Raw genomic sequence first — 20,179 nt, forward strand, 5'->3', positions numbered from 1 at the left:
ATCCCCAAACTAGACAGCTGTGGAAATAGGACTCTTGAGTTCTTTTTTCAAAAGTGTACGAGATCCAAGCAGCCTTTCCCTTCATTGACTCCACAGAGCAAACCACAAATTTTACATGCCTGAAGCTGGGCCATGTGCATAACCCTCAAGAAGCCAAAATCATGCCAGTCTGAATGCAAGCCTTCTGTTACCTCTCCTTACCAATTAGCACCAGGGGATGCTCAATGGCTGCTCTGCTGTTAGAGTTTAGTTGATATTTTGCAGAATACAACTTAGAATAATTGCACTTGGCAGGATCTAACCAGGCAGGAAAAGAAAAATAAAGAATTAATTCATAAAAATGCTTTTTTCATGCTCGCTTAGCATAATCTGCATTGGAAGAGGCACAGAAGAATAAGCTTCTGGTCTAATGCACCACGATCACCACCTTCTCACCACCCCAATCACCACCTTCTCTCTTAAACCATCTGCTAAAGCAACCAGCTGGGAAAGAAAGATCAAAATGTGGCATCTAAAAGGCATTCAAGGAAGGCAACGACACTTGGATTAACACAGGAAGATAGCAACAGTGTCCCTCAGAGTCTTTGCAGCTTTCCTCCCACCCTCACTCAAACATAACACGATGGAGATGATGGGGAGGCCATTTCAAACCCATTTTAGCCTCCTTTCGGCATCTAACATACAAGCAAGAGCATCAGTTAGAAGCCTAAAGTCCCCACAAAGCTGCTAAACTGAGCAGAGAAGCTTCCAGAGAGCAGGGCTGGGTACCAAAGCCTGGGTACCAAGCCAGGCCTTGGAAAGCCCTCAGCATCAGCTCTTTTTGATGGATACTGGCAATAACCACACTGTCCAAAGATGTATTTACTTGATATTTAACAGCAGAAGTTGCACTTCTATTCTGCTTTAATGGGTCAAACCCTCAAAATCTAATTGCAAGGGGGAAAAGATGGTGATGAAAGCCCTGTAGTTACCTCGCTAGAAAAATACGTATCAGAGTAAAATGCATTGTGCAACACATTTTCAAAAACCACTGTAGAGAAAATTTCTTCTCCACTGACGCATCTTCAGTTATTCAAGTCTGTGTGGAAAAATACTTTAGAAACATCAGCTCTGCCATGTCTATTTACTCAGGGTAGGAGTTTATGAATCACTGTTAAAATTGTGGCTATTTTCTCCTAAAAATTAGCCTTGAATAAACCATTCATGCACCTTCAATACCATAAACATACATACAAAAGGAAGGCTTTAGCCTAATTCATGGCTTTCTGTCTTTTTGTTCAGCCTGATAAGACACAGTACGTGATGACGCACAATTATAGGCAATTAATTCAAATATCTGGGAAACAAGAAATCACATCTGCAGTTAATCATCTTGTGCTTTTTCCAAACCATAAATCATTTTTGTAAAGGAAGAGAACAAAGATATAAGAGATATAATTAAATGTGACATTTTCCACAAATCAAACGCTTCCTACAAATGTGCTGATAACATCATAGAACAGCAAAGCTTTCAGAATTGCTCTAGTGTTTATATGATGCTCATCATCTCTCCGAGGCTCATTTGAGGCGGAGCACGATACCTATTATACGCTACCATAATGCAGAATTGCAACTGCTAACCCAGGAGGTAATTTCACTGTACTACTCCAAATCCCATCAAGGGCAAACACCACCGCCTTGGCCGAAATTACTTCCCAGGTGAAATTGTTCCTTTCATATGCTGAACTGCAGTTGACACCTACAGTCTATTCATAGCCCGGTCTATAATTTCAGGTGCAGGCTCACAGTGAAAATTTGGCCCTTTGGAAGGAAAAGGCAGAACCTAAAGCTCACGTATGAGCTGGGTGACGCTTCCCAGGTAAGTCTATTTATCACAAACTCTGCCATAGGACTAAAACGAAGTAATAAAGCACAGACATCTTCCTTTCAAAGCAAGACTTGATTTAGCTAAAATGTTCATGCTTAGAAGGTTAGAAAGTACCATTCCAAGATTCGACAAACTCTTGTACTCCATATAAAAGTAAGTTTCATTCGGTTCAAAATTATTTTTAGGTTTTCAGTTTGGCAAGAGAAAAAGGTGTCCATTTTGAGGTCCAGCTTGGAGGATTTTTTGTGTTCTTGTTATTTTTCCCATTTTCATCATCAAAATGAAACAAAACCAAACTATCCAACTGCTCAGTGTTGTTCTTCAACTCTAGCTGGAATTTTACCCTGAAGAATCATTTTCTTTAGATTTAGCAAGCTTTATCTTTTTGAACCAACTTCCAGCAAGTGAAAAATCAAGCTTGTGCTCCATGTCAATATAATATTATTATACCCAAAATAAAGGAAGGTTCGCAGTACAAACAGCCAAGACAGATCAGACCAATTCTGTTAGAGAGAGAGGTGCCAAAAGTTAGGTTTGGTTTCACTTCAGGGGATACTGATATTAAAAAAAAAAAAAAAAAAAAAATCTAATACTTAAAGACTATCATAACAAGAAGAAGGTCATAAAAAGTACGTGCTTGATACTTGTGCTCTAGTTTATCAGCTCACAGCATCTGCAGCATAAAATGGGAAGTCAGCTAAAACTAGAGTAGACTTGCTTCACTGCCCAATTTGAGCAGGACTTCAGAAGAAAATGAAGAATAGATAAAGAAGGAAAAGGAAGTCAATTTTCTTGAGCAACTACTGACTTTTTGTTCCCAGACTGAGATTCTCTAAGGGAATTTTATTTTCAAAGATGACTCAGTAATTTCTGAAAATTGTGGGTCTCAAACTGGGCAAGCTGTATCTCCAATGACTTTTTGAAGTCATATCAGAATTTTAATAGAAAATATTCATAACGAAACAAATTGTTTTATTAAAACTAAGATACTATTTTTAACAAAAATAGATATTTTTTAATATAATATTAGGATTTTAAAAGACTGCTTGTAAACCGTACCACAGTTTCAAGCCACTCAGATCAAAAAGAGTATAAAATATTTTTTAAAAGAAAAAAAAAGGAATGGACATTAAATTTTAAGGTTTTGGGTTCAGCTCTAAATACAGTAGGACAGCAGGACAGCTACAGATGTCAAGATTTCCAGCTGTAGTTACTTAGCTATCAGTTCATATTCTGTTGTTCAATCTAGATTTCTTGCAATTTCTGGATTGTGAAGAACAATATTTGTATCTCTCAAACAAGTTAGATTTTATGGTCTTTATTCTTCACACAAATCTTTGAATACTGCTGTTTTGATCTACAGAGAACAATACATTCTTTGAAAGTTTGGGTTTTTCCAGTAATTTATGTAAGGATTATGTTCCCATATATTTCAATTTGTTTCGTTAGTACTAATGCTACATTGCTTCCAGAAATAGCACATTTGGGGAAAAAATTTAAAAAGGTAAGAATAGCTATAAGCAAATTTACCAGTTCAAATAGGAAGCTGTGTTCTAATTCTGGAAAATTCAGAAGAAATGTTGTTCACTCAGTTTCCTGATCTTCCTTTGTCTTATACCCTGAGCAATCCCATGCCATACAATTATATTGTTATGAATCTTGCAAGCAGACATGTGTTGTCCTTGGAAAAAAGACTGTAATCCTATCTCGTTATGGTAAGAGTAGCCCACAACAATTACTCGGAACGGCATGCTCTTCACATATGGCCTGCCTAAGTCCCCAAAGGCTGGGGGATCTAAGTAGGTGTAAAATCACTTTAGGAAACCAAGTGGCAAAATTGCTGTTGAACAATTGTCATGGTTAATGATTGAATTGGCCAAAACCCACTCTTATCGTTAAATCCACTGTTAACTCACAGGGGGATGTTCAAGAGAAAAAAGTCCTCCTATGGTTAATAGTAAACGAGCGTGAGCATGCCTGAATGGGATCCCAGCCCATTCAGAGAAAATTCCACAGTTGTGCAAATCATTCTGGCACGTGCTTTAATCACACCACTTTACTACACAATCTGTTGAATACGGGTCTTAGCTAACTATGTCCAAACCCAGTATGTGTCTCATCTCAGCGACATTATCAGATGGGGACAGGCATATGAACGTATTCAACATATTCCCTCTGTTCAATGACATCAGATCTGTCAACTGAATGAAAAACACAGTAGTATCAGGCAGTTCTGGAAACCGGGCATTTGTTACGATTTATTTTCATTACAGGCTCTTTGCTTATGTTGAACCAAGTCTGCTTTTTATACAGTGCATTAAAATAACCCAGAGAAAGCCAGAAGGCCAGCACTATACACCAGCTCACCTGCTGCCTATTTCTAGTGCGCACCACAGTGCATTGGCCTTCCTTGGTGGGCTGCTTGGTCCCAAGCCTGCCGTCCTGCACAGCCCAACAAGCACACATGGCAAAGAAACGTTGTTTGTGATCCTTCATAACATTATGGCTTCTTATCTTTCAAATACCAAAGCACAGTCTCACTCTGAATCTGCTTGTACTGTAATCACTGCTGTCTTCTAGGCCATCTTTGACCCAGAAGGAGATATGTAAACCAGGCATTACTTGCTAAATGACTAACTAGAGAATTTGCTCACTCCATGCCCCCCCAAAGGCAGAGGTGTCCATCAGCTGCGCACCAGTCACCAGAAGGGACAGAGAAAGCCAGTACGATCTCTGTACAAGGTCAAATTCTCACTGGCTTCAGGAGAAACATAATCCATACAAGAAGCCTGGGTTAAAAACGTGTGTGTGAAAGTGCAGAATGCATTAAAATCTCACTCAGAGCCTTAATATCCAAGGCAAAGAGGACAACCCTTCCCCACTTTCAAATGGGCAAAGTGACAAGAGCCTGGACACGACTGAGGCCAGGAGTACCTGTGGTACCCCTCAGCAGTTAAAGTCTTTCAGAGTCTGCGTTTTCCCATGCTGGATCTCAGCATTAATATCCCCTCCACAGGAGATCCCGGATTGTCAATCATCTTCTGCCAGAGGTGCTGTTCTTCCCCTTGAGAGTCCATCCAGTCAACCTCCTTGCCATTACTTACACCTGGCAATTATAAGAACATGAGGCATTTTGCCATATTAGTAAGCAGTTACTTAATATCCTTGCTCATTTGCTCCAACAGTGCATAAAAAAGATGACAAGAATTTTACACCTGTACAGGGAGTTATACTGAAAACAGGCAGCTCCCGGAGAGCGCCAGTTTGTCATTAAACTCCTTTGTGGCACGTGGACAGAGGCACATAAACCTCCCCAGTCTGCACCACAAGTAACTTTCTCCTAACAGCGGAGGAATGGATTCACACCTCTTCCAGATCACACCAGTGTCAGCAGAAAGGCTGCTGCTGGACAAAAGTAGTCTCCTCCTCCTCACTGGGATGCTAAGAAACTCTTCCAAGATGTTCCTAATTCTTCTAGACTGTGCAAAAGTACAACTGGGCACCAAATTTTTGTGTCTTATTCAGTGGAGGAAATAACTACCGATTACATGTTGCTTTCTCTCCTTTTTCAATTTCCCCAAGTTCCCATATACTTTCCATACACTAAGTAACATTTCTGTCCTTCATATACATGAATCACATGGGGTGAGGAAGAAGGAGAGCAGAATAAGAAAAGCAATCATGAGTGAGATGGGACCTTACCATTTCCAGTGTTCAAACGGACACCTCCCAAAAAAATATTACTGGAGAGCGACTCCTTGTCCCACACAGTCAATTCTAGGCAGACGTTACGTATATCCCTTGAACTCAAGCCACTGAAAGCAAAGGTATGATTCCACTGGGGGTTCACACTCTTCTTTATTATGGGAGTTTTGTGCTTTGTAGCTTTGCTGTCATCTGGGAGCAGGTATCTGGGAGATAGAGAAAAGGAAAATTGAATACGTAGGCAGGTTGTCACATAATATTCACAAAGAATTACAATCATGTAGATGCTCAAATGGGATCAAGACCCCTTCTCCCCACTGTTATTAAATTAAGCGTATACCTGAAGCATACATTTTGCATTTGTGCTGTTTGTTATAGTTACAATGTCAGTTATCACCAGCAGAGGTTGGCCTTTGGTCTCCTTGCCCCAATTCTTGGGTCTTAACCACAAGCTTTGTATTTCAGTGAGTCTAATTATAGACAGAATGATGAAAAACATTAGCTAGAAGGGGCCTCTGGAGTCACCTCATCCAGCGTCCCTCTCAAAGCAGGACAGAAAGAAATGGAAATGACTGATCACAGAATCACACAGAATGGCAGAGGTTGGAAGGGACCTCTGGAGATCATCTAGTCCAACCCCCCTGCTAGAGCAGGATCACCTACAGCAGGTTGCACAGGATCACGTCCAGGCGGGTTTTGAGTCTCTCCAGAGAAGGAGACTCCACAACCTCTCTGGGCAGCCTGTTCCAGGGCTCTGTCACCCTCACAGTAAAGAAGTTTTTCCTCATATTCAGATGGAACCTCCTGTGCTCCAGTTTGTGCCCGTTGCCCCTTGTCCTGCCACTGGGCACCATAGAGAAGAGTCTGTCCCCATCCTCTTGACATCCACCCTTTAAAGGTGTGTTGGGTTTGTGTGGCAAGGTTTTGGTAGCGGGTGGGGGCATGGGCTATAGGGGTGGCTCCTGTGAGGAGCTTCTAGAAGCTTCCACAGTGTCTGATAGAGCCAATGCCAGCCAGCCCCAAGATGGACCCGCCACTGGCCAAGGCCAAGCCAATCAGCGCCTCTGTGATAACATATTGAAGAAGGGGGGAAGTTTTTTTTTTTACAGCTGGAGGGGGAAGTGCGAAGATGTAACACCAAGGTCAGTGCAGGAGGAGGGGGGAGGAGGTACTCCAGACACTGGAGCAGAGATCCCCCTGCAGCCCGTGGTGAAAACCATGGTGAAGCAGGCTGTCCCCCTGCAGCCCATGGAGGAAGGATGAGGGGGTGTAGAGATTCCACCTGCAGCCCGTGGAGGACCTCATGCTGGAGCAGGTGGAGGTACCCGAGGGAGGCTGTGGCCTGTGGGAAGCCCAGGCTGAAGCAAGTCCCTGGCCAGACTGGTAGACCCGTGGAGAGGGGAGCCCATGCCAGGGCAGGTTTTGCTGGCAGGACTTGTGACCCCGTGGGAGACACACGCTGGAGCAGATTTCTCCTAAAGGTCTGCACCCCATGGAAGAGACCATGCGGGAGCAGTTCGGGAAGGACTGTAGCCTGTGGGAGAGACTCCATTTTGGAGCAGGGGAGCGATGAGAGGAGTCCTCCCCCTGAGGACAAGCGGCAGAAACAACGTGCGCTGCACTGACTGCAACCCCCATTCCCCCCCCCGTGCCGCTGAGGGGGGAGGAGGTTGAAGCCGGGAGTGAAGTTGAGCCCGGGAAGATGGGAGGGGTGGGGGGAGGTGTTTTAAGACTTGATGTTACTGTTTTTCATTGCTCTATTCTGTTCAGTAATAAAATAGATGAATCCCTTTTTCTAAGTTCAGTCTGTTTTGCTCATGACGATAATTAGTGAGCTCTCCCTTACCTGGACCCAAGCCTTTTGTTACGCTTCTCCTCCCCATCATGCTGGGGAAGGAGTGAGTGAGTGGCTGCGTGGCGCTCAGCTTCCAGCTGGGCCTAAACCACGTAGAGGATAGGAACCTTCCTGATAAGGAAGGAACTTCAGCAGGTTAGCATCATTAATTTGAGTTGCTGAAAGCCCCAGTGAGTGCAGAAACACAAATGCTGTAAAGTCTGACAAGCTTTTCACATTTTACTTTTAATGGAGAATTACTTTAGTGAAACAAAATAACTTAATACTCTAGTTGAAAATCAGAGGTCTGTACAAATTTTCCTAGTCTGTACCTTCACCTCCTTCAGCAAACCTAATGGAATAACTACGTGGTTGCATATAAACACTAAAGGGTCAGACACGCAAACAAATTATATCACTAGACCTTGATCAGGATTACTGTGCAGGCTTTTACTTGACAACAAACACGAGCTAGTTTACTGTAGTGGGCTAACCACGGGCTAATCTATGTCAAATTACCTCAAGCTAACAGTGCAGATTAGATCACTACAGCACCTCAACAGGTTCATGGCAACTTGATGCATGCATTTGGCCAATGCATTTGGCCGTGACGCATGACAGACCGATAGTCCATTGGAAACAGACGCCTGTTCCACTGTACTGAATAATCCATGTCAGCAATAGCAGACACCACTAACAAAGGATAGTCCAGAGAATTACTGGCCACACATTGCTACTGCTAATGTAAAAAGGCTTTGACAACATTTTCTCTCTGGAGTCTGTTGCGAGCTCCAGGTGGGAACAAGACATAGTGGGATGAGACAGTCTATTTGCAGTAAAAGGAAATGCCTTCACCTGTATCAGGAAAAGAGAGATGGCATGAGAGAACAAATACATAGGAAGAATAGCTCAAACCTTTTCTGCATGAAGCGTATGAGCTTAGGGGTAGTTTGAAACACACTACAAGATCAAGATAAATTCTCAGCTCCACCAAGGAATTAAAGCCAAGATGATTTCTCCATTTAGTAGCAACACTCAAACCATTTACTAATGAACGACAGCATATCTAAAAATCAGCAATTCTGAAAGCTAGCATTGAGAGCAAAACCTGGCAAAGAAAAATGTTTTAAGCTATTATTTCCTAAACATAACATTTCTAATGCGTAACTTACATTTATGAAAAATCAAATATAATGAGTCATGCAGGATTATGTTCATTTTATCCAAACACAACTATATCCTAAATGTAGCATTTTCTGTACAGTTTGGATTTTGACTGTCCGTCCACCACAAAATGCTGCTTATCTAATAAAAAAGTGCATATATGTCACACTATGTATGTTTTTATGTACCCACATGCATACAGGCAGATAAGTGACACAGACCTTACATTTTTCAAAATTACGCATCTTTAAAATCAAACCTGAAAGCCATCAGAGCAGAATTTTTAAACATCTTCTGTCAAAGAATATTAAATGTTAACAATGACACAATTAGAGTTAAGACACTGTGTTTGAAGTCAGTGATAGACTTCTTGGCAGCCCTCAGGATTTAAATGTGCTTCTGGAGACTGTATTACATGCCAAAGAGCTTTCCCAATTAAGCTCTAGAAACAAAACCCCAAAACTATTTATATCATGAGATACAAATCTTTTCTCATTTAGCATATTTACTTGAATCAAAACAGAATTTCCTCACGCACACAATGAATTTTCTCTTTCTGCATGTTTGAGGTGACATCCATTAGAAAGAATCTCAGCTTGATGGAGCATGCCAGCTTTTATAGGTGTCATTTGCAGTTTTACAAGTAATCCAAACAGACTTGTATCTTCCTGAAAACAAGTTTCTTATTCAGGATGTAGTCTGGCTATTCCTTTTAGTAAAAGATATGTACTGTTTCAATTTCCTGAAAATGTAATTGTCACCATCAGATCAGGTATCATCTCCAGTATGAAAGCCCTAATTTACAATTTCTTGCCTCCAGGAGTGATGAATATTCACCTACTTCTCTCTGCCGACTCAGTGGAAGTGTTTTGTTTTACCAAATGTTATATTCTATAACAGCATGCACATTAGCACACTGGATACTTACTTATGAATGGTTCAGTTTCTTGACTGAGTGGTATTTAAATACAATTGTATTTAACCACTGGGACAACTTATACCTCTCTGCCCTTATTCCACAGCATCCGTCTCTTCAGCATACCCTTTGAAGGTGCCAGTTGCTTTTCAGGACCAACACTCCAAACACACATATACAGATATACTGGGAAAAAAATGGCTCAGCCAAAATACGATTCAGTGCAGCCATTAAAAAAATGGAGAGGAAAAAAAACACAGACCCTTTCACAAAAGTGTCAGATGTGCCTCCTGATTTCACCGCTGTTAAATTCTTTGCTTCTTTGATGAGGACTTCTAATATACCTCCAGATGGCATGTGAGAGTCTCTCTTTTTTCCTTTTTTAAAGCTCTTCTTTCCTATACATAGAACAGAGTTGCAACATCATCATCAAAAATGATATATACACTGCAAGACTGATTTGGAAATGTAAATTGTCTTGGCTAGATTTTTTTCTAATCACTTACTGCAATGGGATTAAAGTATTCATTATGAGGAGATTCTGATTCTGTATAGGTAGAAAAACTAATAAGGCAGGGGCAGAAAAATCACTCCATATATTATAAAGCACTTGAGCATGTAACTAGCTAGTCCTCTCTGGACACAACAGGGTGGCCTGTCTCAAAACCTGTCCCAGTATAAGTATTTACGAATTACTATGCTGAGCACAAAGAACTGCATGTCCTGGAAATCCTACCCTCTTTTCAGAATCCACTTCCACCACTGACGTTAAGGCAGCCCTACACCACAAGCAAGGTATAAAACCTCTGTCCCAAAGCTTAAAATGCAGAAATACACTGAATGCATTCCATGCGTAAGGATGCATTTCTCCTCAGAGACCGTGACACAGGACCCGGTGCTCACTGACTTTGAACAGCAGCACGAGGACACATGCACTTGCTACTGCTGCAGATTCTAAGAGGCTTATCAGCAGGGAACGTACACACCGATTCAGGCTGAAAACATCAGAAAAAAAGATCAGGAGCGATGTTAAAATGTTCTAATTTAAAAAAATGCAGATAGTGTGTATCTGGACTTTTCAGACAACAGCTTGTAAGAGAGAAAACCTTGGAATTACTGCTAGCAGAGGGAATGTCATCTGTCAAAAAAAGAAAGAAAAAGGAGAAGAAAGAAATCTCACATATCTATCAAATCCTAGTGCTAACAAGCAATACTGTCACTAAGACAGTGACACAGCTGTGTCTGCTATATTCATGTACGCCCAGGTGCTACCCAGTGTTTGCTTTCACTTCAGATGATTGCTGTTCCTCAGGCTACTGTAATGCAAAGAGTTAGTAACTATTTTCCCCTGTTCATTGCTGATGAATATAATGGCTTACCCTAAATAGTTCAAATAATATTTTACAGGACTGAATTAAAGCAGTAATACAGTAAAACTGATCAGAAGTAAAGAAATGTGGAAAAAGAGTGAAAATAAGGAGATAGGTAAGCTTAAGGACAATTAAGCATGAAGAACTAAGGGAAATCTACTATTTTGACCAGCTATACACTGTGTACAACTAGCTGAACAAAGAACCCACAGACTATGATGTAGATAGTTTATTTCTATGTGGCTGCCCTCAATCTAACGTCTGAATTCTTTTTTAATTAGGTCACAGCCATGCATCAACACTTGACTGCACACTCCTCTTCCCTTCTCTCTCCTTAAGTTCAATGTAAGAGAAGAGGACAGAGCAGGAGAAACATACTCACTGCCCAGAATTTCCACAGATAAAGACAACTAGCATATTTAAGTATGATTTCAATCTTCACTAATACCATTACTTCACCCTAAGTGAGGATTTTTAATACGCAGAGGGATGTTATCTTGTGCTGCCCTTAATGTTTCTTTTACCTTGAAACTGCCCTAGAGGAAGCATTAGGTTCCTGTCTGGGGGAATGTAACGTAAAACAACTGTCAGTTCTCCTTTATATTGAAGCCCAACATCTGTCGCAACCTCCACCTGAAAAGAAACAAACAAACAAATCAGAAATCCAGCTAAGGTTACTATTACCTTTGGTAATTGGTGTAAGGTTAATCATTCGCCTTCTCCTTTTGATTTTAATTTTGTTGTACCACTACAGCGTTTGAAACATATCAAGACATAGCAGCCCGCTTTCAGATAATTAGACATTCCAGACTGAATGCAATCACATTTTAGAAAACGTTATGAGCTAGGGAATGCAGGCTCTCAGAAGAATAAAGCCACCCGGCATTAGACACTGTTCAGTGAACATACAGAGGAGAGAAATATCTGGCATGAGTAAGTGAAGCACATAAACAGAAAAAAACCTCAAACTTATTTCTGGACACATAAAACATAGCCAATTTAAGCTGACGTTCAGTCCTTATTTCCCCCAATCAGGATTTTAAACCGTAATTGGTTGCATGTATTTTAGAGGAGTCATTCCTGAGTCACTCTTGGAATAAAGGTGTGGTACGAAGGCGAGGGAAGAGAGCAGAGTGCAGCTCTGAAATAGAAAAACTTCTTGAAAACTGTGACTCCCAGTGTCCTTTTCCTCTTCTACACGGCTCCTATTTCTGCATCTTTTTGTTTGATAAATGTTTGAATCTCGCCCAGAAAGACTGCTCTTCAGAGTATCCTTGCTAAAAGAACATTAGGCCTTCACTGATCTATGCTGAACTTCCATTCGCAGTGTAAGTAGTTGGAAACTACATTTTAAGAACAATAAAGGCAACATAGAGAGAACGTGTTATTAGGACAGTTCAAACTGACCTCTATGAAAATACAGTGCAGTGAAAAAAAAAAGTCTTGTACATTTACATTAGAAATCAGGTCCATGAAAAACTCAGGCATACGCTAACCTTGTTCAATGATGTCCATTAATGGACGTGGGACTACTCAGATGCTCACATTTCTGTACATGCCTCAGTGCTCAGGTTTGGGCAAAAATAAGCAAATCTTCCTGATCTCTTAACGGGGACAAAGCACGTGTATAAAGAGAGAGGAGCCTCGAGTGCTGCGAGACACACACCAAGGCACCACGAAGCCTATAAAGAACTGCTTATAGAGGAACGCCTGATCTGTGACAGTATTTCTCTGAGATGCATTTGCAAGATGAGCTTGCTTCCTGACTCCCCACGAAGGTCAAAATTCTATTATCAAGAGAAAACAGAATCAAAAAATCCCCACCAGAAACACATACGGTGATACACACAGAGTCAGCGCTGCCTTCGTATCACAGACTCCAGGCTAAGGCACCAGCCGTGTTCAGTGGGGCTACGTCTGTACGCAAGGATGGGACAGGCAACAAAGCAATTTTAGTGATAACAACACGACCCTTTTGCGACTTTGAAGGACTTTTACAGCAACACAGGCATATCTGCACTGATTCTGAGAAAAACAGTCCTGTCTCCACCAGTGTCTGATGCCAGTTGCTACAACAGAGGACAAAAGAAAACCCATAGTAAATGGCTGTGGAATAATTTGCACATCTAAATCTTGCCAGTCAGGCAGCTCACTTATGGCCTAAACTATGCAAGTTCAGGATCAGGTTTCCCATACAGGCAGCAAGGATTATTTTATTCTGTTCTACTGGTGGACAAGCGATGGTATAAGTTCTTACGTCAGGAACAATTTGTCAACCTCCCCCCCCCCCAAACCCACATATAACATGGCTCTAGATGCTGCCCCCTCTTTAACCACAGAACTATTTTCTCTTCTTCTTCTGACTTAACCACACTCCTCTTGAAACCAGATATTCAATGCTCACAGAAGAAACAGGTCTTAAAGTCTTTTCACTAAAGCAGCTAAATGATTCATGATAGATCAAATAAAGCACTGTAATAAAACCTGTGAAATGTTTCACTGCCATTCCTGTCTCTATCAGGCACTTCATACGGGAAAACAGCATGTAATTTGCATGTGTATTAACCTGTGCTTTTTTAAAAATTCAAAACGCAATAATTTATATTTCAAAAAATATTATCTTTGCTGATCAAAAACCTTAGCAGTGTTTTAAGTTTAGAAACATTATTTATAACAACTTAGGAGGCAGACAAGACCGATTCTGTGTTTGCTTTCTTTGGTAAAAAAGAACTCATTTAAAAATCCTTTTGATGGGTTTGGAAACAATCAGGCAACACCTTCCAGCTGGAATAGCTGAAATGCTTAGTGCCTCATTACTTTTCTTGCTGAGCAGGAGAGCTTCAAGATTGTCTTTTTTCTTTTTTTTTCTGTTAGGATTAAAAGAAACCACCCAAACACACACAAATCCCGAAAGATTGAAATGACATGACAAAGAGACAACTGCACGTAAGAAGCTCAATTTCAGACCAACACTGCATACAAACTGCAAGCAAAACAAATACCAGCTGTGTATCTTACTGTTGTAGACCGGTGGGTACTAAATAAGAGCAACATCTGACACCAGCCAGGGCTATGACAGACACGTAGTAGAGATTTCTTCTACTTCAAGAACAGACCCAACAAAAGTAACTTAAATGAAGCAAGCTCGTAAGGAGGATGGTATAATCCTGGCCTGGACACAGTGCTGACTGAAACATGTTTGCCATCGTTAGCCGCTTCCTCTTCCTGGTGTTGCCTTGTCTGGACCACGAAGGAAGAGCTGGTGGTCACCCTTGTTAACAGGGCTGAACTAGGAAACTGGGAACGATCTTCCTTGCCACTTATAAAGTGTGAGGTGTGTAAGCGTTCAAAGAGACCAATTTCCTTATGTATCTTCTGGCAAATTATTTACTAAAATACAAATTTGTGGCAGTTTATATGTAAGCCTCACAAGGGGCTATACCTAGAAATTAATTACACAGCAATCAGATCCACCTCCCACCTGAGAGAAAGGCACAAATCAAACACTCTCCTGAAACCCCAAATGTCACGCTATTACCTTAAATATAATAACACAGAGCAAACAAGTCATCTGAGTCAATCTCCACATCACTTGCAGCACAACCTTGGATTTTTCCGCAACGAGAAAAATACACTTTCTGAAACGGCAGTCTCAACCACTGGCATTCCTGGGGATTCTGCCTGCTGCAGAATTAAAGGCAGAAGCCTTTAATCCTCTAGCTTACAATAGCTCTTTGAATCTCTCCCAAAAATAAACACCTTTGTCAAAGGAGGGGGTGCCCTAGGGACAGAATTCATCCTAGCCTTAGCTAAGTACAATGCAAGTCCTGTTTCATAGACAAATTGATTCGCCTGCTGAGAAGCCTTATCTTGTTCCTTCCTAGCGAATAAGGTGACTAAGGGATTAAGAAGTCATTTTGTCACAGCTGAACGGCGCAAAGCACTTTGAACTGAAACAAGAAAAGTTCTATTTCATTAATAAACTGTGAAGAGTTGGGTAGGGGGGAGTGGTAGAAAAGTCCTTTGGTTTATACGCTATTTTATAAAAATAATTTATTTACTAGGTCATTTCTCCACTGCGGTTTATTACAAGATGAACTTACAGTTTATTTAAAAGGTATTTTTATTGTTTGCTTTTACATAGCCAATCATGTGTAAAGTTTTCATGAAGACTTTAAAATCAGTATGCTTTGACTGAATAAAGAACAAAGATATTATTTTTGTTGCCATATTAGACACTCATCAAGTCCCATATTATAAACACATTCCAAAGGAAAAATTATTAAGCCTTGCTAAATTTGCTTTGCAGCACTTCCACCGGCCCCTGGAAACCCTTACCTTGGGCTGGAGCACAAACCACTCGTCACCCTGATTTTCGAAGTTCCAGGAATCGAATGGAATTTCCACCTCCCCAAGAAAGCTGTTGCGTCCGAATCTGTCATAGTGCCAGACAGAAAGCTGCAGGGTCCTGGTTTCTAGCTGTGTGTGACTGATGACATACTACCCACAGAAAAAGAGAAAAAGAAACTCTCAGAATAAGCAGAAAGAATAGTTTCCACGGAGCCTTTTATAGCTCTAGCTGAATTTCACCAAGCCCACAGCAGCTAACAAATGAAGCATGAAAAAGAGATTTGTTTTCTTTGCAAACAAGATTGATCAAGCCAGAAAGCTCATGATGTTAATGTTAAATCTAACTCTACATCCAGCTCTGCATTAATGTAATTAATGTTACTATCGTGACTGTGTTTTTTCTGCATTATTTACTGGGTATTTATGACTGTAAAGTAAATTATGATGCTTAAAATTCTGATCCTGTTAGTTCCTTATAAGTTTACATAAAAGAAGCAGATCAACATCAAAGTTTAGCTCGTAAGAAGAAACCCCACTGGTTCTTTCATCCCTAAAGAGAGTCTGCTGTACACTGCTTTCCAGAAAGAGTGTCCTCTCCTTTTCAACTGTATCTTTGTACCTTCTGAAAAATTGTTCTGCAAACAAGTAAAACTGCATCTGCAAAGCATGCACCAAGCGTATCAGTCTTAGTAACCATTGTTGGTTTTGAAAGCTATTAAAAAACTCCTCTGAAGAAACATCACATTCTAGCAAATACACAGAAAATTATAAACATCTGGAATTCTAGCTCTGCGCACTCTGCTTTTAGCAAAAGGCCCATTAATTCCCTGAAATCCTCCCTTCTCCTAGTGTTAGCTGAGGAGACCCAGATGTCTTCTTTTTTGCATCAGGAACATCGTCTGGACACAGACACATATCCTCCAAAAGCTGAAACAGTCAAGTCAGCTGGCGAGCCACACAAGTAGGCTATTCATGTATAGATATGTCTACAATGCTTAATCCTAGATGCCAACAGTTCCACTGTGAGAGGGATCATGTTTAGCAACAATGGAATAAAATTCAAAGAGGGAAGATACAGACAGATTTAATTATTCTTGCTTACGTACCCACAATTCAAGTCAGCCCTCTTTGATACAATTTGCATTTTTAGCAAGCTGCTACGTCCTATCCTCACTGAGTTCCCTACTAGCAAACACATTTAGAGCTATGTTCCTTGCTAAATAGAGTCTAACACCTTTCCCCCCCCCCCCCCCCCCAGTTCAGGCAAGTCTTAACTTTACTATAAACCATTTAAAAACAAGGCTATACAAGAGACTCTCCCTTGGCAAGCAGTCTGGCCAGACCAAGTGTATGTTAAATCTGCAAAATGGTTTTGTAGCCGGGTTAAGCCAAGTATACTAGGCAGGGAACATCTATAAGCCTCTATTATAAGAAATTTATTTAAACCATCACTGAAATTACAAAAAAAAAAAAAAAAAATTCAGGAGAAAATAAAAAGAGTTTCTGGCCTCATGACAACCAGCTGGGACAACTCTCACCAACTGACAGGGAGGGGAATCACCAGGAGCCTTGTGGTCCAAGTGCCAGACCTGCAGTGAACTGGGCAGAAACTCTGCTGTTCCCACCTGCACCACAGAGCCAAGGAGGTGAACAAGCAGCTTGTGAGGAGCTCAAAATAGTTGAGCCTCTGTAGTGGACGTGGGTAAAAGGTAAGGAAGGAAAGAGCCTGGGCGTTGTGCTCCACTAGTTTTCAAGGGAGTGATCTGTCATTGTCTTTTGCAACAGAAAATGAACTTCTCCACAGCTTTTTAGGAAAGCAGGGAGTGAAGCCATTGTTGGTATTCCCCTATTAAAGTCAGTTCTGCTTTAAAAATAAATTAAAGCCTCCAGAGAAATTCAGAACTTACTGCAAATGTTTATTTTCTCTTCAAAATCAATTAGACGGGAAGTTTTAAGCTAGCTCTACTTCAGCATCAGTTGCTAACTTAGGGCATACAAAGTCTTTAAGGTGCTTCTAACAACTCTGAGCTCAGTTTAGGCGGGAACATCAGCAGTTTTGAAAGAGATCTGTGGAAACTAATGGCAGTTTTACCTGTAAAGGGGAGAACCAAACAAAAACACTTCCTCAATGCTGAAAGGCAGAACTCATAGGATTACTATGAGTAATTACTATGAGGTGGTTTTGCTTAAATACCTTCCTTTTTGAGGCATCTCTTCCAAATTCTAATCCCCATACTGGAACACATATAGAAAACGCCTGTGAGCACAAACAGAACATTCATCACAGCCTGAGAGAGAGACAGTGTTCTCACCTTCAGCATTTCATTAAATTCTGGATTGGTGCTGTTACTTTTAATTTTGGTCTTGCGTTTACTTTGGCGGGATTTATCAGGTAGAAGGTAAGCTTTGACATATCTGCAGATCAAGTAGTAAATTATTAGCAAGGAATAAAAATGACCAGTTTGAGCAAGGATCTGACATTGCTGCATCAGCAACACGTAAGAGGAAATTAATTTTTGCAGTCTAAACAATGTATACATGGAACAGAGACTATGTGAAACATGGAAAGGTACAGTCTTTACCTACAAACATAGTCATGTTAGTCAGGTGGGATCAGAATAAGAAAAGGCAGAGCTAAATTAATTTACTTATTGTCAGAAATGCAGAAAGCTTTCCCTTTTGAAGTATACGATTACTGACTGGTTACATATGACAACACGTATACTGAAAATACAAGAGAAAGAAAAACTTCATACCTTACATATGATAGAAGTACACATGATTAGAGACACTAACTACTACTTCTTTACAAGAGAATTTACATATTATACTGAAAATTATAATGAGAAGCTCAGAAAACACGGTCCTTACAAAGTGAACCTATGGATGCATGAAACCAAAGTTATCTCTATCCCTCCCTCCAAAACATCACCCCTCTTATATACTTTAGTTTTGATTCTAGAAGTAAGAAATCAATTCCGCCTCCCTATTCCTTCAGATTTTTTTGCCTTTTAGTATCAAACAGGTTGATAATCTAAGTAGTCTTATTGTTTCCAAGAACAGGCACACGTTGCCCTTGAAAATGGGGAGTCGAAACTCAACCATCATCATGCAGCTCTGAAATAGAAAAACTTCTTGAAAACTGTGATTCCCAGTGTCCTTTTCCTCTTCTACACGGCTCCTATTTCTGCATCTTTTTGTTTGATAAATGTTTGAATCTTGCCCAGAAAGACTGTGCTCTTCAGAGTATCCTTGCTAAAAGAACATTAGGCCTTCACTGATCTCTGCTGAACTTCCATTCGCACTGTAGCCACCATCAGAATGCTGACTGGTAGCAACCAGATCCTATGAGTTTTCAGGCTCATATCACAACCCCAGGCTACGTCACTGACTACAGCGTGTGACATGGTGGACACCCCTAGTAGAGCCTAAAAGGAAATTCTTCTCTGCTTACGGATGGGTCCTTTGCTTCTTCTCATCTGCAACGGCCAGATTTCTGCAACTTTTCACCAAGATGTTGAGGGCACCTGTTTTGTAGCTGTAGTTGATGTTGAGAAGGATTTCACCACTGACCTTCACGTTGCCATAGTCACCAGTTTCACTATATACACTCAGCATGCTGTTAATGCTAGTCTGGAGGGGGAGAGAAAAAGGACTTAGAGGTTTAAACAATTTACTCTTTTCCAGAATCTGCTTTTTTTCATACAGCTACAGCCTTGCAATATTGTCACACTTCTTAGGACTTCCTAATGAAAACAGATATACCATAGAACAGAAATACCACAATTTCACGTAAAAGGGAATAAGAACTATAGTTAATAACGGCTTAAATGTCTAGACAGTTGATGTTTTTCCATGCAGGACTCAAATCTATTTATAAACATGACTAAATCTAAATTACCACCATTTAATTCATGCATGAACTGAAGAGCAGACAGGCTACATAAATTATAAGCTCACGTAAGTTCCAAGCAGAAAAAAATCACCTCTCTGGCTCAGCTGTCCACCTAATTTTTACTGAGTGTCATAAGACAACTGCTGACAGAGCCATTTAAAAAAGTTTTAAGCATGCTTCCCATAATGGAGATGGTATAAATCCATGTTTGTTTAAAGTGACCCTCGCCTCTGATTAGCAATTCTAAAAGAATGAGCCAAATTCATTACCCACCATTTCTGCAATTTTCCTAACGCCAAAAATGTTTAGCAATAATCCCACAAAGTTTTCCACTGCAACATAATATATCACCTCTCAATCTCTTTTCTTCACTCGTACCGCGCAGAGCATTGCTACGAGGATTTCCTCTTCCAAAAGATTACAATTAGGAAAGAACTAAATATTTTTAAAGAAAAACAGAGCAATATGCACAATGCCAGAACCAGAGGCATCCAAGAAATCTGGTGCATTCTTTCTTTTGAGTCATGGAGCGAGATTGCTCAGAAACATATAGAACCATCTAAATCCTAACACATAGGAACCTTGCAAGACACACAGGTAGTCTTCAACAAAAAGGGAGAAAAGAGAGAGAAACCTTAAAAAGTAAGCTAAGCAGAGGATTCAGGAGAACTCACAGTATCACCGTCTGTTTCAGGCACATTTAAATACATCCATTTTCTGTCAGAGCCTTCTGGGGAGTTCTTTAAAGAAGGCAGTGCAAAAGATCAAGAGAAAAGAGCATTAGAGAGCTGCAATAAGAAAGATTAAGTGCAATGATAAATCTTCACCTATACAGACAGGTAAAAGAAGTTCATATTGCAAAGCCGTAGCAAGAACGAAAGGAAAAGGTGTCGCCAAACCAGAGAAATGCTGTGCTTTCTATATACTTCACGTATCGGAGGACACATGACTCAAGGTAATTAAATAGAAATATCTGCTGTATTAAAATCAACAAATTACATTTTAGAACACCAGCTCAGCACATTTGGATTTGTATTGGATTGTATTTGGGTTTGTCCTCATTTACATCTGCATGGAG

At 40.5% G+C, this 20,179-nt stretch overlaps 1 protein-coding gene across 3 annotated transcripts in view; it reads right to left on the reverse strand.

The window, feature by feature from the left end:
• Positions 1 to 1,341: 1,341 nt before the first annotated feature.
• SYTL5 (synaptotagmin like 5) overlaps positions 1,342 to 20,179 on the reverse strand; it is a 98,526-nt gene continuing 79,688 nt past the window's right edge. For 2 of the 3 annotated variants that reach the window (XM_075774322.1, XM_075774307.1), the window contains 7 exons: positions 18,661 to 18,839; positions 17,519 to 17,621; positions 15,195 to 15,356; positions 11,381 to 11,489; positions 9,749 to 9,884; positions 5,570 to 5,778; positions 1,342 to 4,973 (listed from right to left, as the gene is read on the reverse strand). In XM_075774322.1, coding sequence (XP_075630437.1) covers positions 4,831 to 4,973; positions 5,570 to 5,778; positions 9,749 to 9,884; positions 11,381 to 11,489; positions 15,195 to 15,356; positions 17,519 to 17,621; positions 18,661 to 18,839 — 1,041 coding nt within the window. In that variant the 3' untranslated portion in view covers positions 1,342 to 4,830. Of the gene's footprint in view, positions 4,974 to 5,569; positions 5,779 to 9,748; positions 9,885 to 11,380; positions 11,490 to 15,194; positions 15,357 to 17,518; positions 17,622 to 18,660; positions 18,840 to 19,775; positions 19,842 to 20,179 lie in introns of all 3 variants that reach the window. The other variant, XM_075774311.1, reaches the window with a different exon arrangement.

Source organism: Balearica regulorum, chromosome 1 (assembly GCF_011004875.1).
Source record: "Balearica regulorum gibbericeps isolate bBalReg1 chromosome 1, bBalReg1.pri, whole genome shotgun sequence".
NCBI classification, from domain to species: domain Eukaryota; kingdom Metazoa; phylum Chordata; class Aves; order Gruiformes; family Gruidae; genus Balearica; species Balearica regulorum.